General features: G+C 47.7%; 1 protein-coding gene across 7 annotated transcripts in view; it reads left to right on the top strand.

The window, feature by feature from the left end:
* MACF1 (microtubule actin crosslinking factor 1) overlaps window positions 1-13,446 on the top strand; it is a 286,862-nt gene that overhangs the window by 235,105 nt on the left and 38,311 nt on the right. For all 7 annotated transcript variants that reach the window (XM_054998843.1, XM_054998846.1, XM_054998845.1 and 4 more), the window contains 11 exons: window positions 810-980; window positions 1,494-1,660; window positions 3,541-3,700; window positions 4,438-4,764; window positions 6,809-6,893; window positions 7,483-7,724; window positions 8,139-8,345; window positions 8,923-9,042; window positions 9,678-9,785; window positions 10,429-10,647; window positions 11,717-11,920. In XM_054998843.1, the coding sequence (XP_054854818.1) occupies window positions 810-980; window positions 1,494-1,660; window positions 3,541-3,700; window positions 4,438-4,764; window positions 6,809-6,893; window positions 7,483-7,724; window positions 8,139-8,345; window positions 8,923-9,042; window positions 9,678-9,785; window positions 10,429-10,647; window positions 11,717-11,920 (2,010 nt within the window). The remainder of the gene's footprint in view (window positions 1-809; window positions 981-1,493; window positions 1,661-3,540; window positions 3,701-4,437; window positions 4,765-6,808; window positions 6,894-7,482; window positions 7,725-8,138; window positions 8,346-8,922; window positions 9,043-9,677; window positions 9,786-10,428; window positions 10,648-11,716; window positions 11,921-13,446) is intronic.

Raw genomic sequence — 13,446 nt, forward strand, 5'->3', positions numbered from 1 at the left:
GGACTGGAGTTTTGCCCCACACACACACCCTGAGCCCCAAGGGCAATGCTTCACTTTCCCCCAGAGCAGCAACCATATCAAGGATGTTTTTGGCACAGGGACTTGCCCTTCTCGCAGGTGCCTCAAATATTCAGGAAGAAGCCTGGCCTTTCTCTGCCTGGCATCATCCCTTGCTTTTTCTCTCAGTCACACCACAGTGTGACAGAGTAATGGGGAACTGGCATTGAGAAAAAGAGAGAGAGAGAGAAGGTCTCTCTGTGTGTATATTACACAGCACCAGCAATAGACATGGTACTTTATAGTGCTCCCTAAGCAAGCAAGAGAGGACCTGCCCCAAGGAACTTACAGTATCAACTTTGATGGGCAGGATAGCAAAGGAGAGCAGAGAGACATGAGAGTCGTGCACAGCAGCAAGAGGCCAAGCAAATATGGGGGGTCTGGGTTCGAGTCCTCACTTGAAGCTCAGGAGGCCTTGCTTTGCTCCTTACCTGTAGAATGGCAGTAAAACGTCTGCCTTGGCCACTTACAAGATGAACAAGATGGAAGGCCAAGCAACAGCAGAAGATGAGAGTGCCATGAATGAGCTGCTCTGTGTGTGTTTTAAAAGGCAGGCAGCTAAGTGCATACCTGATCTTGTAAAAGAAGCAGGGGGTGGGGAGGGATTTGAAGCTTATCTATGGACTTTCCAGTATCTTGTGTAGCTTGGCCCCAAGTAAGAATTTTTGCTGTGAACTGGACGTTTCAGACAACTGGCTAATTCATGCCTGTGTGTGTTTGTGTGTGCCTGTGTGTGTGTTGGCAATATGTAGGTGGCCCAGAGAATTGCCCAACTGCAGGAAGCCCTGTTGCATTGTGGGAAATTCCAAGATGCCTTGGAGCCTTTGCTCAGCTGGCTCACGGACACCGAGGAGCTCATCTCCAATCAGAAGCCTCCATCAGCAGAATACAAAGTGGTGAAGGCCCAGATCCAGGAGCAGAAGGTGAGTGAGCCTGCAATGAGGAGTGGTGAGCCCAAGAATTGCCCTCCAGGAGGCACAGCTGGTCACTAGGAAGTGCAAGACCTCCCATGACCTCTCCTAGCCTTGGGTGCTGAACGTGTTGGCTGCTTCAGAAAAGCTGCTGTGCAGTAAGAGTTTAAAGCAGCCTCCTCTTGAAAACTCTGATTTTAGGGGCATGGACTAGATAAGTCCCAGTAGCAAAGAGTGGGTGCCTTGCATGAGAGAAAATACAAAACGGACATTGAGAAAGGACTTCAGGGGAGGCATGAGATGATTTAGAAGGAAAGTTTAGCAGAGAGGAGGATTCATTTTTCAGGCATTGGGGAAGGCTGACCCTTTGAAGGCAGAATGAGAATTGCTAGTTTGTTGGGGCAATTTATTTATTTCGTTTCACTTATACTCCACTTTCCCCCCCCCCCAGGGGGGCCTAAAGTGGTTTGCAAGGTGATGTAGTACTCTTTTTTTTTTACCACTTCTTGATGCTTTGCCCTAAAGCTGCTCCAGCGTCTCCTGGATGATCGGAAAGCTACTGTTGAGATGATTCAAGCAGAGGGTGGAAGAATAGCACAGTCAGCCGAACCAGTGGACAGGGAGAAAATAGTTGGACAGTTGGAGAGTCTGGGAAGCCGCTGGACTGGCCTCCTCAGCAAGGCCTTGGCCAGGTAAGCACAGAGACGGGCAGGATGCAAACTTGGGTCTTAATTTCTCAGTGAAATGCAGGAGGCTGCTACACACACCCCTGTGCACACAGCATCCTTGATGAGCTTTGTTCTAAAATGCCTGCCGTTTCATGAGGCAAGATTCTGATGTTATGATACAGACCCCTGAACACAGTGATCGTTTAGCAGGGTTGGCTCTTCCCCCTCCTCCTGGCCCAAGACTCTTAGGCCTGGCCTGCTGTTGCACTGAGAAATGTGGTGGGGACAGTTATGAAAGTTCAGCCCTGCTTCCTTCATCAAGCCTCTTTGGCCTCTTCCCAGATTAACACTGTTTTTGCAGTTACCAGCCTGGCATTCAGCAGAGTAATACTTTGGTGGGGAGAGTCTGTGGCTCAGAGGTAGAGCATCAGACTGGCATGCAGAAGGTCCCAGGTTCAACCCCCAGCAGTATTTCCAATTAAAAGGATTGGGTCACAGGTAACATGAAGGACCTTGACCAGAGATCATGGAGAGCCACTGCTGGTCAGAGGAAACAATACTGCCCTTGATAGACCCAAGAGTCTGACTCAGTAGGAAGCAGCTTCACGTGGAGGTTAAAAGGCATGTGGATAAAAATGACCCAGAAAAGGTTGTAGACCATGTAATGCTAGAGAGCCCAGGGAAAGGGAGCTGGCAGAAAGAGTGGTCTAGTGGAACCATCATGTGACCTGATAGAATGCTGGCATGGAACTGTCATGTTAGAATGCTGGCATAGAATCCTGAGTTCCTTTGACTGGGAACTGGATCAGAAATGGGGCAATCTCTTAGGTGTCTTGGCTTATTTCCCCTTGCCTATGCTATCAATTTCCCACTTCTGTGCCTCCTCTTGCCTGAGACTTTTGAGATCCCACCAGCTCCGCTGCCCCTATATCTCCATTCCCCCAACCGAGCATTTCCCCAAGCATCCAATAACAGCGAGAAAGAGATTTAAAAATTCAGATATAATTATGATTCTCCTCACTGCTAATGGTAGTAACAAATTTGAAACAAGTTAAAAGGCTACTGAATATAGTAAAACAGCAATTCTCTGTTGCTGCTGCTTCCAGGTGGCAATGTTTGGGAGAATGTAGTGAATAGATGGATGTATTGTCCCTCCCGTTCTGGATAGACTGGACACCACCCACCACCTACTGTCCATCAGAAGGACTCTCTGTCTCTGTCTAAGCACAAGGATTTAATGGAGCCTTTCTGAACAATTGAGTTTTGCAAGCCATAGGACAACTGTATCGATCCCATAGGACCAGGTGGCAGAGGAATTGTATGGTCAGTGCCAGGGGCACAGTGCTCACAGAAGAATGCTGCAGCCGTTGGGTACTACTTTGTCCCCACTGTGGCTTACAATTCCAGTTTGGAATATTCAGTCCCTAGCATCTCTGGTTTAAAAAATCCCCGCAGACCTCAGGAAGGCCTCACCTTGAGACCCCAGAATGCTGCCGTCCATCGGAATAGTTTGATCCAGAAGAATGCTTCTGTTGTGCCTTTAGGCGTCTCAGCAGTAGAGCAGAGGTCTTGCATGTCCCATCCTTGGCATTTCTCGTTTATTAGAATCTCAAGAAGCTTTGCTGAGAGATCTCTCTCTGAGACCCCAGAGCACCACCACCCGTCTTGAGTAAATGGAATGATGGTCAATTGGAGACAGTTTCATGTGTGCAACACTGTCCTCAAGCTGTAGAGTTGGATTCATTGAGCCTCTAGACCCGAGGAAGAGCAGGCAGTCTCGAAAAACTTTCTAAAACTCTGGGGTACAAAACAATTCCCGGGCATTTCATTGCTTAACTCTTTTGGGAGTACCAAGTACACCCATTCAGACTTTTGAATGGATTTGTCTTGCCTTTTTACCACAGGCAAAATCAGTTGGAGGAGATCCTGGTTTTGGCCAAGCAGTTCCATGAGACATCTGAACCCATCTCTGACTGGCTGACTGTGACAGAAAAGAAGCTAGCCAACTCGGAGCCCATTGGGACTCAGACAGCCAAAATCCAACAGCAGATCACACGGCATAAGGTTGGGGAATGGTAGCCAAGCCGCTGGCAAAGGCGCTGGGGCTGGGTGTGTGTGTTTGTGCTCTTGGTCATGTGTATTTGATGCTGAGAGACGTGCACAGTGGTTGTGATGGGAGAGTGCTTTGAAGTCAAGATGGGTTGGTTGGAATTCGGGATACTGAGGGCCAGGGTTTGAGTCCTTTCAGGATATCCTTAAGTCTCAAGACTGGACTTGAGTAACTAGTAAAATATTACTGTTCGCATTATTATTAATGAGATCTCAGAGTCCTGCGCTCAGAGCATTTGAACATTCTGTGGTGTCAGAAGCAGCTCAGTCAGAAACAGGGAGTGTAATTGAATAGGAAGGTTTGCAGGCAACAGCAGAGGCTGTCTTTGGCCACGATCCTCACTCAGTACAAGTGGATGTGTTTAAAGTCCCCTTAATCTCTGTAACTCCAATTTTAGACTCTGAAAAAGCAGCCTCACTTTTGTTAATGAGTTTGCCTGACATCCAGAACAGAATGAAACGAAAGTCGTATCTTCCTCCCAACCCTGTCAGATCATTTATTTTGATATTTTATTTGATGTATTGCAACTTATATTTTCATCAGCCATATCCATTATTCAGTTTTTGTTTAGAGTTCTCATTGACTTGTGTTTTTTTTCCTTTTGAGTTTGTTCCATTTTCAAATCATGTGTTCCTGTCCGGTTTTTTGTGTTTTTTTCCCCTTTCTCCCTTTTATCCTCCCCGATTTCCAGGCACTAGAGGAAGAAATAGAGAGCCAGGCCGTGGCTGTGGCTCAGGCAGTGAGGACGGGGCAGTCTCTGGCCTCCCTCAGCTGCAGAGCCGAGCAGGTCTCGCTGGCTGACAAACTAGACCTGCTGGAGTCTCGCTATGATGAGATTTGTGACCGGTGTGGCCGGAAGGCTGCCCTTCTCGATCAGGCCTTGGCTAACGCCCGGCTCTTTGGGGAGGACGAGGTGGAAGTGCTCAACTGGCTAGCGGAGGTTGAGGACAAGCTCATCTCGGTGTCCATCAAGGATTACCAACGGGATGTTCTGCAGAAGCAGCATGCCGAGCAGATGGTATTCATTGCTTCCCCCCCTGCCCCCATCTTCCATGGCATGGTGTTTGGGTTTCTGTCTTTATGTTCCTTTGAATCATTTTTGTTTTGATTTCCACCAATGCCAGCTGGTAAGAATAGTGACATACCAGTTCACATACTGTATCTTGATAATCCATGCAACAGCCTTGCGAGGTAGGGCAGGTGATATAATCATTCCTCCAGATTGAGAATTAAGGGTAACATCATAATTGACTTCATGTTTGAATTGGCCCATTTGGTTTCTCTTTCTTTGTTTCATGACTGTGTGCCTTGCACAGTGTGGGCCCTCACTTGATGGCCTGTCTGCTGCAGGGCCACCTTGCTCTGGGCATCGCTGCCTCTGCATATGAATACCTGTTGCACATTCCCTGTGGAGTGCCTGTAAGTGAAGGCTGGGCCTCCCCCTGTCTGAGAATGGTGGGCTGTGTTTGCCCCCATGCAACATTCTCCAGAATGCAGAGGTTTGCCTGGTATCCTCCCACAGGCAGCCATTCGTATCTACGGGGCACCTGCTGGAGAAAAGACTAAAACTCTCTTCTGTCCTCAATAACTGGTGTATCTGGGAGGAGGGACAGGTTTTGCCTCTTGTGCACTGGGCCCAAGATTTTTGCCCCATAGCAATGAGTTGGCAACCCTTTAAAACTGACCCACTGCCTGTCTGCCTGGCCTTCTTGTACAATCCCTACTGTGACTTCCATTTCTTGGCTGTGATAGAATCTTGAGCTATCATAGCTAACGCCTGTAGTATATGGCAGAGTTCCTGAGCCCTCAGCGTGTGTGGGGGCAAATAAAGGATCTTCACCTTCTGTAGTGTTGCTGGGAAATGAATTTTGGTATAAATGTAAAAGTGAAGCTTGAAATGTTGTGTCTGGGGAGAACTCGGGCTGATTCACAGGGCCATTTGGGAGGTGGCCACTTTGCCCTTCAGCCGTCACCTGATAAACGGTCTTGCAAAAGGCGCACCTCTGCTAAGCCATATCTGGAAAAGTGCTAGGAACCAGCTTCCTAGTATGTGTGTCCCCTATGTGTGTTGGCTGCATACACTTGAGCTGAACCACAGAAAATATTTCTTTAAGAAACCTCCTCAAGGTGGGTCACAACAAGTCATGTAACTAGGACGAACAAGCCAGTAAAACAATAAAAAGTCAGGCCGGTGGAACATTAAATGGAGTGGAAACATAGCATCCCAAACCTGCCGTTGTCTCCCTTGTGAGGAAAGAGTTGACTGGACCATGGAGGTTGGTTTGTTCACCAGGGAGGGGTCCAGCTTTTCCCCAACTGTACAGGTACTTCTCCAAGCTTGTAAATCCTCAGTGCTGTAGTAGGTCTTTTAACGCCAGAAATACAACAACAAAGCTCTGAGTTGGGTAAAGCTTTAGAAAAACTGCCCCTCTGTGTCTCTAGCTGGGGGCATTTTCAGTTGAAAGCAGGTGTTCAACCCTGACAAAGTAGCCAGTCTAGATGTTTCCACAAGGCTGTTGCTCTGTGGTAAAATTATGAGGTCTGTTCAGTGCGGACGCAGAACATAACTCTCGGTTTGCATTTGGGCACCCAGCACTCTCCGCTTCTCTGTCATCTTTCAGGAGCAGAGACTTGCACAAAAGGGAGCCAAGCAAATCTTTTGATTGTCATCTTCCACCAATTGGTAGAGTGCAGCGGGTGGCCAGATTTTTCAGCCTGAGGGTTGATCTGGATCTCCTCTCAGTTGGATGCTGGCTCTTCCAGTTTCAAAAGTGGCCAGAGAACCACATGTGGTCGCCCCATGCTGCTGCTCTTTTGTGGCACTCAGCTCACAAGCTGTTCAGCACTTTTTCAGAAACTTCGGCCTGCTAGCTAGTGTCAAAGTCTGTCAGGCTGATGTTCCCCACAGATTGAGGGACAGCCAGTTGAAAAGCTCCCCCTAAGGCTGGATGTATCTCTCAGGCCCTCTGCCCACAACAGAAACCTGCTTTGGTCCTCTGCAGAGCCAGGCAAACACTCCCAGGCAAACCGTTAACTCGGCTGTGTTGGTTCTTCCTGTGCAGGCCTTGAATGATGAGATCCTGAACCGCAAGAAGAACGTAGATCAGGCTATTAAGAATGGGCAAGCCCTTCTGAAGCAAACCACAGGTGAGACCAGGAAGTGTGCTTGACTCCAGCTTCCCTTCCGTACATCCTCCTGCTGTATGGACTTGGGAAGAGCCATGTTGGATCAGACCAAAGGCCCATCCAGTCCAGCATTCTGTTCGCACAGTGGCCAACCAGCTGCCTCCAGGAAGCCCCCAAGCAGGAAGATTGCAACAGCACTCATCTGCCCATGTTCCCCTCCAGCTACTAATATAAAGAGGCATACTGATAACTGGAGGAAGTAGCTGTGCATCGTGACTAGTAGTCATGAGTAGCCATCGATAGCCCCATCCTCCATGTATTTGTCTACTCTCCTTTAAAGCCTTCCAAGTTCCCAGCTATTGAACAAAGATGATGGAGTGTCGAAGACACTTGGGGGCCAATGTCAGCAAATTTGGGTCAAAGTTTGCCCCTCAAACTCTCCCCTTCCCTGCCCTCTTTTTGTGGAAGGATGCAAGCGCAGAAGGGGATGGTGGGAGTAGCAGATCTTGAAAGGAAGGACATTGAAATCCAAAGATTTAAATAGAAAAAAAACCCTTAACCCCAATGATAAAGGGCTTGTTCAGGCTAAAGTCAGTGTGGATTTTCGCAGGGGAAGAAGTGCTACTCATCCAGGAAAAACTGGACGGTATCAAGACTCGTTACTCAGACATCACCGCCACCAGCTCCAAGTCTCTTCGCACACTGGAGCAGGCCCGGCAGCTGGCCACCAAGTTCCAGGCCACGCACGAGGAGCTAACCGGCTGGATGAGTCAAGTGGAGGAGGAGCTGACATCTGGCGGAGAATACTCACCCACTGGGGAGCAGATCCCTCAGTTCCAGCAAAGACAGAAGGTAGGGAACATCTATAAAAAGTTGCGCTCGTGTTAAAGAGAGTGTCTTGCATTTCATGGCCGTCATCTCAAGACCATTGCGGGGAGGTTGGAAGCGTAGCTGCAGTCAAGTAGAGGATTCAGCCACTGAGAGGGAATGCTATTCTCCCCTGTCTCTCTGTGGGAAGCAAGATTCGCCCCTTCACACTGCAGCAAAGTGGGCACCTGCTTTTCTGCTGCAAAGTGGGAGGTGCTGTTTTCTTTGTCCTTTGGCAGCAAGAGTTTTTTTCCTCCCATCCTGCCAGTAGCAAATGTACCCGGGCCTTTTAACAGCAAGAAGCAGGGCTCTGCCTTTGACTACCCACAGAACTCCCACCAAAGCCTAGGAACGAACTGACTTCAGTCACTCATTGTTTGGGCATTTTCCCTCTCCCAGGAACTAAAGAAGGAAGTGATGGAACGTAGGCTTATTCTGGACACTGTGAACGAGGTGAGCCGTGCCCTCCTGGAACTGGTGCCCTGGCGCGCCCGCGAAGGCTTGGATAAGCTCGTCTCGGACACCAACGAACGGTACAAGCTGATCAATGACACTATCAAGCAAAGAGTGGAGGAAATAGATGCCGCAATACAAAGGTCCCAGCAGGTAGGTTTGGTTTTGGATTTGGCTGACCTTTCTAATGGGAACGAGGAAAAGGAATGGAAGGAAATTCTGGATAGCAGCTAAGGGCAGCCTTTTCAGAGTTGTGCTTGTGGTACTGGGGATGGTTTCTGATCTCTCCAAAATGTTTATGCAGGTGTCAGGGAACTTGACAAGCGTCATCTTTGCCAGAACTAGCAGTCCTAAAAGGTTGTAGGAATTCAGGTACACAGGAATTTTTCATGCGCTGCCCGACACTAGCTTGCAGCACTGGAGAAGTGTTAAGTGGGCTGAACCCAAATTTGGACAGGATGGATGCTCTTTCAGAACATGGTTGTGTGGTCACAGGAACCTGGAAAAGTTCAGTGAAAGATGATCAAGCAAGCAAGCAGTATCTCTTCCCCTCCTGTCTACTGACATTCCCGCCACACTCTTTGTTACCATGCTGGAAGATTCTCAGGAGAGCCCTCCGTCTCCCTGCTCATCCACCAACATAAGTGCAGCATTAGGACTTGCCTCTGTTTGCATGCCAGATGCACCCCATTGTGCTTTGCTAAGTTCTCTTCTTCTTTCTTGGTGCAAGTATGAGCAAGCGGCTGATGCAGAACTCGCTTGGGTTGCGGAGACAAAGCGGAAGCTGATGGCGCTCGGTCCAATTCGCCTGGAACAAGACCAAACTACTGCACAGCTGCAGGTGCAAAAGGTATAGAAAGACTGGCAAGATGGTGAGAGGGGATGTCTCGAGGGGCAGCGAACAGTGCAGAACAGGTCTGTTAAACAGAAGCGTATGGCCACATGGAAGTATTGTTTTCAGTGTTAGGGAAGTGTAGGTGGTACAGGAAGTGAAGGTGGCAGGAGGATGCCTGCTGGTAGGTTGGATGCTTTCAAAGCAGAGGTACCCACCAGAGCTGACCAGCTTTATTGCCCCATGCCTCAAGTCAAGCCTATGGGCTGCTAATGGTGTTAGGATTGGCAGTGACTGGGTGGAGAGAGCAAGTGATTCTGAACAAAATCCAAAGCTTTTCAGCTACCATTTCAAATAGGACAAAACTTTTAAAACAGGGATGGTCCAGGAAGCTAAACAATTATAAGAATGTGTCTTCAGCAGGCTGGCTACACTGGAGCCATTGCTGAATCAATACAGTCCAGAGCAAGAGAATAAGAGAGAGTAAGATCTAGACAAACTTGAAGCAGTGGCCTTTGATGGGTGCCATTGGAGCAGACAAAATGGCTACACTCTGGTCAAGAAGAATGCACTGAAAGAGATTAAGGGCTAATTGCCTATCTTGTTCTGGTGACTTAATTAGTTTTCTTTTGTCCTGTGTTTGTTCTTTGAAGGCGTTTTCTATTGACATAATTCGGCACAAAGATTCAGTGGATGAGCTGTTCAGCCAGCGCAGTGAAATTTTCAGCACTTGTGGGGAAGAGCAGAAAGCCATGCTTCAGGTAAAGCCATCTTTTGAGAACTCTGCAAGAGATTAAGAGTGGTTCAGGGCCAGTCTCACTGAATCAGCACCTATCCAGACCCATCTCTGTGTTAGACAAAGTTATACTTAAGAAATGAAATAGCACAAAGAGAAATGCAAGGTACATCAGATCCTTATGCGCCTCATTAGGGGTGATATATGCAGCTTTCTGCCGTAAGCATCCTACCCACCCCAACCCACCAGGAATGTGAATCCACATAGCAGAGCATCATGATGTAGGCTTGGGTAAAACTCAAAGAGAATAATTATTTTGGGCAAATGAGATGGAATGTATGCATTCAGGCATGTAGTGTAATGGTTAGAATGCCAGGCTAGGATCTGGGAGACCCACGTTCCAATTCTCGCTCTGCCACAGAAACTTGCTGGGTGACTTCAGCCTAGTTACTCCCTCTCTTCCTAACCTACCTCACAGGGTTGTGAGGATAAAGTGGAGGGAAGGAGAAGGGTATAAGCCACTTTGCGTCCCCACTAGGGAAAAAGGAGGCCTAAAAATGAAGTAAATAGATAAGTGTATGAATCTTGACATCAAATGGAGAAAATTCATTCTCTGGCTCTGAGAACTAGTACCTGGAAGACCTTGACCTCGGCCTCTTCTCCTCCAGGAGAAGACAGAGTCTGTCACGAAGCAGTACGATGAAGTCAGCCACCTCAATTCAGAGCGCTATGCCCGCCTGGAGCGGGCCCAAGTCCTGGTGAACCAGTTCTGGGAGACGTACGAAGAGCTCAGCCCTTGGCTGGAGGAGATGCAAGCTCTGATTGGGCAGCTGCCCCCGCCAGCTATTGACTACGAGCGCCTCAAGCAGCAGCAGGAAGACATGAGGGTAAGTGTGCCTTCGGGAGGGCCTGGTAAAAAACATGTGGATTACATCCAATCCAAGGGGGCTCCTCTTAACTCCAGGTATGGGGAGTTGGTAGAAACTCTTCCTTCAGGCAAGTCATGCAATGTTGTAGCGTGTGTGTAAAGTGCTGTCAATTCGCAGCTGACTTATGATAACCCCGTAGGATTTCCAAGGCAGGAGACGATCAGAGGTGGCTTGCCGTTGCCTGCCTCTTCATAGTGACCCTGGACTCTTGGTGGTCTCCCATCCAAGCATTAACCGGGGGAGGTGGTGAGGGCAGACGGCAATGAATGCAGGTGGGACTTGTGCAGCCTGGTTAATTTGGCAAGAGAGCCATACGCCTCCTGAGTAACCTTAGCAGGCATTAGGAACTGGTTAAATGACAGGAAGCAAGAGAGCAGGAATCAATAGATAATTCTCAAATTGGAAGGCACTGAGTGATGCAGTCCCACAAGAATCGGTATTGAGGCCAGTGCTGTTTATTTTGTTCATCAGTACATGATCTGGAAATTGAGGTGAGCAGTGTAGTTGGCCGAGTTTGCAGATCATGCCAAGTTATTGAGGATGGGAAAACCTCAATATTGTTAAAGAACTTCAGGAAGATCCCTCAAAATTGGGTGAGTGGGCAACAGCGTGGCAAATGAAATTCAGTTTTGATAAGTACAAGATGATGCACGTTGGAACAAAACAATTCCTCATTTTAAGTATAAGCTGGTGAGGTCTGAACTGGCAGTGATTGACTAGGAAAGAGATCTTGGGCACATTTTACCTATTTATTTATTAACATTCATATCTTGCCTTTCCTTGCGGCTCATGGCAGACTCCAAATAATAATTTAAAAGATTAGAATTAAAAAGCAACGAACTACAACTCCCCAATAGCCTCCACCCCCTCGCAATAGACACCTGCAGTTATATGGTTATTTTGGGTGGGTACTTCAATGAAACTGTCAGTTTAGTTTGTGGCAGTGGTGAAGAAGGCAAATTACATAAAGGAGATAAAACAGCAAGCGCGGTTTGTTGAACTCTTCTTCCAATTCTCCACTTCATAGCAATTAAGGGAGTCGATTGCTGAGCACAAACCCCACATAGACAAGCTACTGAAAATTGGGCCACAGCTGAAGGAATTAAACCCAGAAGAAGGGGAGATGGTGCAGGAGAAATACTCTCTGGCCGAGGCCACATACTCCCGCATCAAAGAGGAGGTCCGTCAACGGGCTCTGGCGCTAGATGAGGCCATCTCGCAGTCAACGCAGGTTGGTGATTCTGTTGCTTGCTAAGAGCTAGGACCTGCAGCCTTTTCCATCATTGGCGGGGGTGTGGGGGGAGGTTGGAGAATTTATGATCCCTGGTTGTATACGGAGAGGAATTAAGCATATTGCTGTTCATATCTTTTGAAGAAGGGCTACAGTCCCTGCAAAAACAGTAAGCATATAAATGTTGCTACACGCTGCTGTCTGAAAGTAGGGCAAGAAAGGGGAGAAGCCTTTCATACATGAACCTAGAAATCCAGAAGGGACGGCATCAAACACTGGCTGATATCAAGAGCTGGACTCTCTGGGTCAGAGGTGCATGGAGGTTGGGTGTTCTGTGGTGTTGGATGGGCCAGGAAGCAGAGCCAGTGATCCCTTCTTCCTCCCTCTCCCCCATGTGCATTTGAAGAACAGTCAGAGTCAAGGGATCGTTGGGGCGATTCAGTCTAAGACAGTTTCGCATGTTACTGTCATTGACATGCCATTTTTCATGCCAGAGATGATAGCAATTGTCCTTTACAGAGGCAGCGGAAATCAGGTTTTCTCATTTGGGGGTGCTGGTGAGGTGGGATTCACATGCACAAAAAAGAGGAACTGAAGTTTGTTGTTTCTACAGCAAAGGTTTCTAATTTAAAATATGCCTTTTCTCTTAAAAAAAATGAATCCAAGCAAGCAAACGGCACAGAAATGTGTTGTCACCTTCTATCAACCATCCAATGCATTTGTCTTGCATGCCATTTGATTTTAGTTGGCAGAACGTCCCACTGGTAAAAGTAGTCCATGTTTTGTTCTGTGTTACATCTGTTTTAGAGATTTTTTTTAAAAAAAGCACAATGTTGTGGTGTTTAGTCACTTTTTCCCCTCTTGGTTTACGCTCATAATAACGCTGAGTTTTTCCTCCACCACCATCTCATGTCTCCTCACCCCCTCCCACTGTGGAATGTGTTCTCTGTTGTGTGTCTCGGTGCCTGTTGGCCTGCCCCCCTGCGTGGTCTTCATATTTCATTGTTGTGTTGACTGCACCCACCATTACAGATTGCAGAGGTAAGAAACCACCCATCACATTTTTAACCCTTCTCACCCTTTGACTTAGAAAAAAGCGTTATGTCGTCATGACAAGGAAATGCTCCCATTACTTGCAAAATTGTTGGTTGATGCGTATTTGTTACCATCTAGAAGTAATTTCAGGTTGTAGACTGGTTTTGAAAAGTGCAAGCGGGGGAGGCGCTCTCTGATGCAGCAGTTCAGACAATATGGATTCTGATGTAACAAGTCATCAAAAAGGGGGAAGGGGTGTGTGGCTCAGTGGAAGAGCTTCTGCTTCACATGCTGAAGATGCCATGTGAAAGCCCTCCACCAGAGACTGGAGAGCTGCTGCCAGTCTGAGTAGACACTGGCTGATTCCGCACATGTTGGATAATGCACTTCCAATCCTCTTTATAGATCATTTGGAACGGATTTTTTTGTGTGCAGAACAAAAAATCCACCTCAAACGATTGATAAAGTGCATTATCCAACATGTGCGGAAT

This window comes from Eublepharis macularius, chromosome 15, assembly GCF_028583425.1.
Source record: "Eublepharis macularius isolate TG4126 chromosome 15, MPM_Emac_v1.0, whole genome shotgun sequence".
NCBI lineage: Eukaryota > Metazoa > Chordata > Lepidosauria > Squamata > Eublepharidae > Eublepharis > Eublepharis macularius.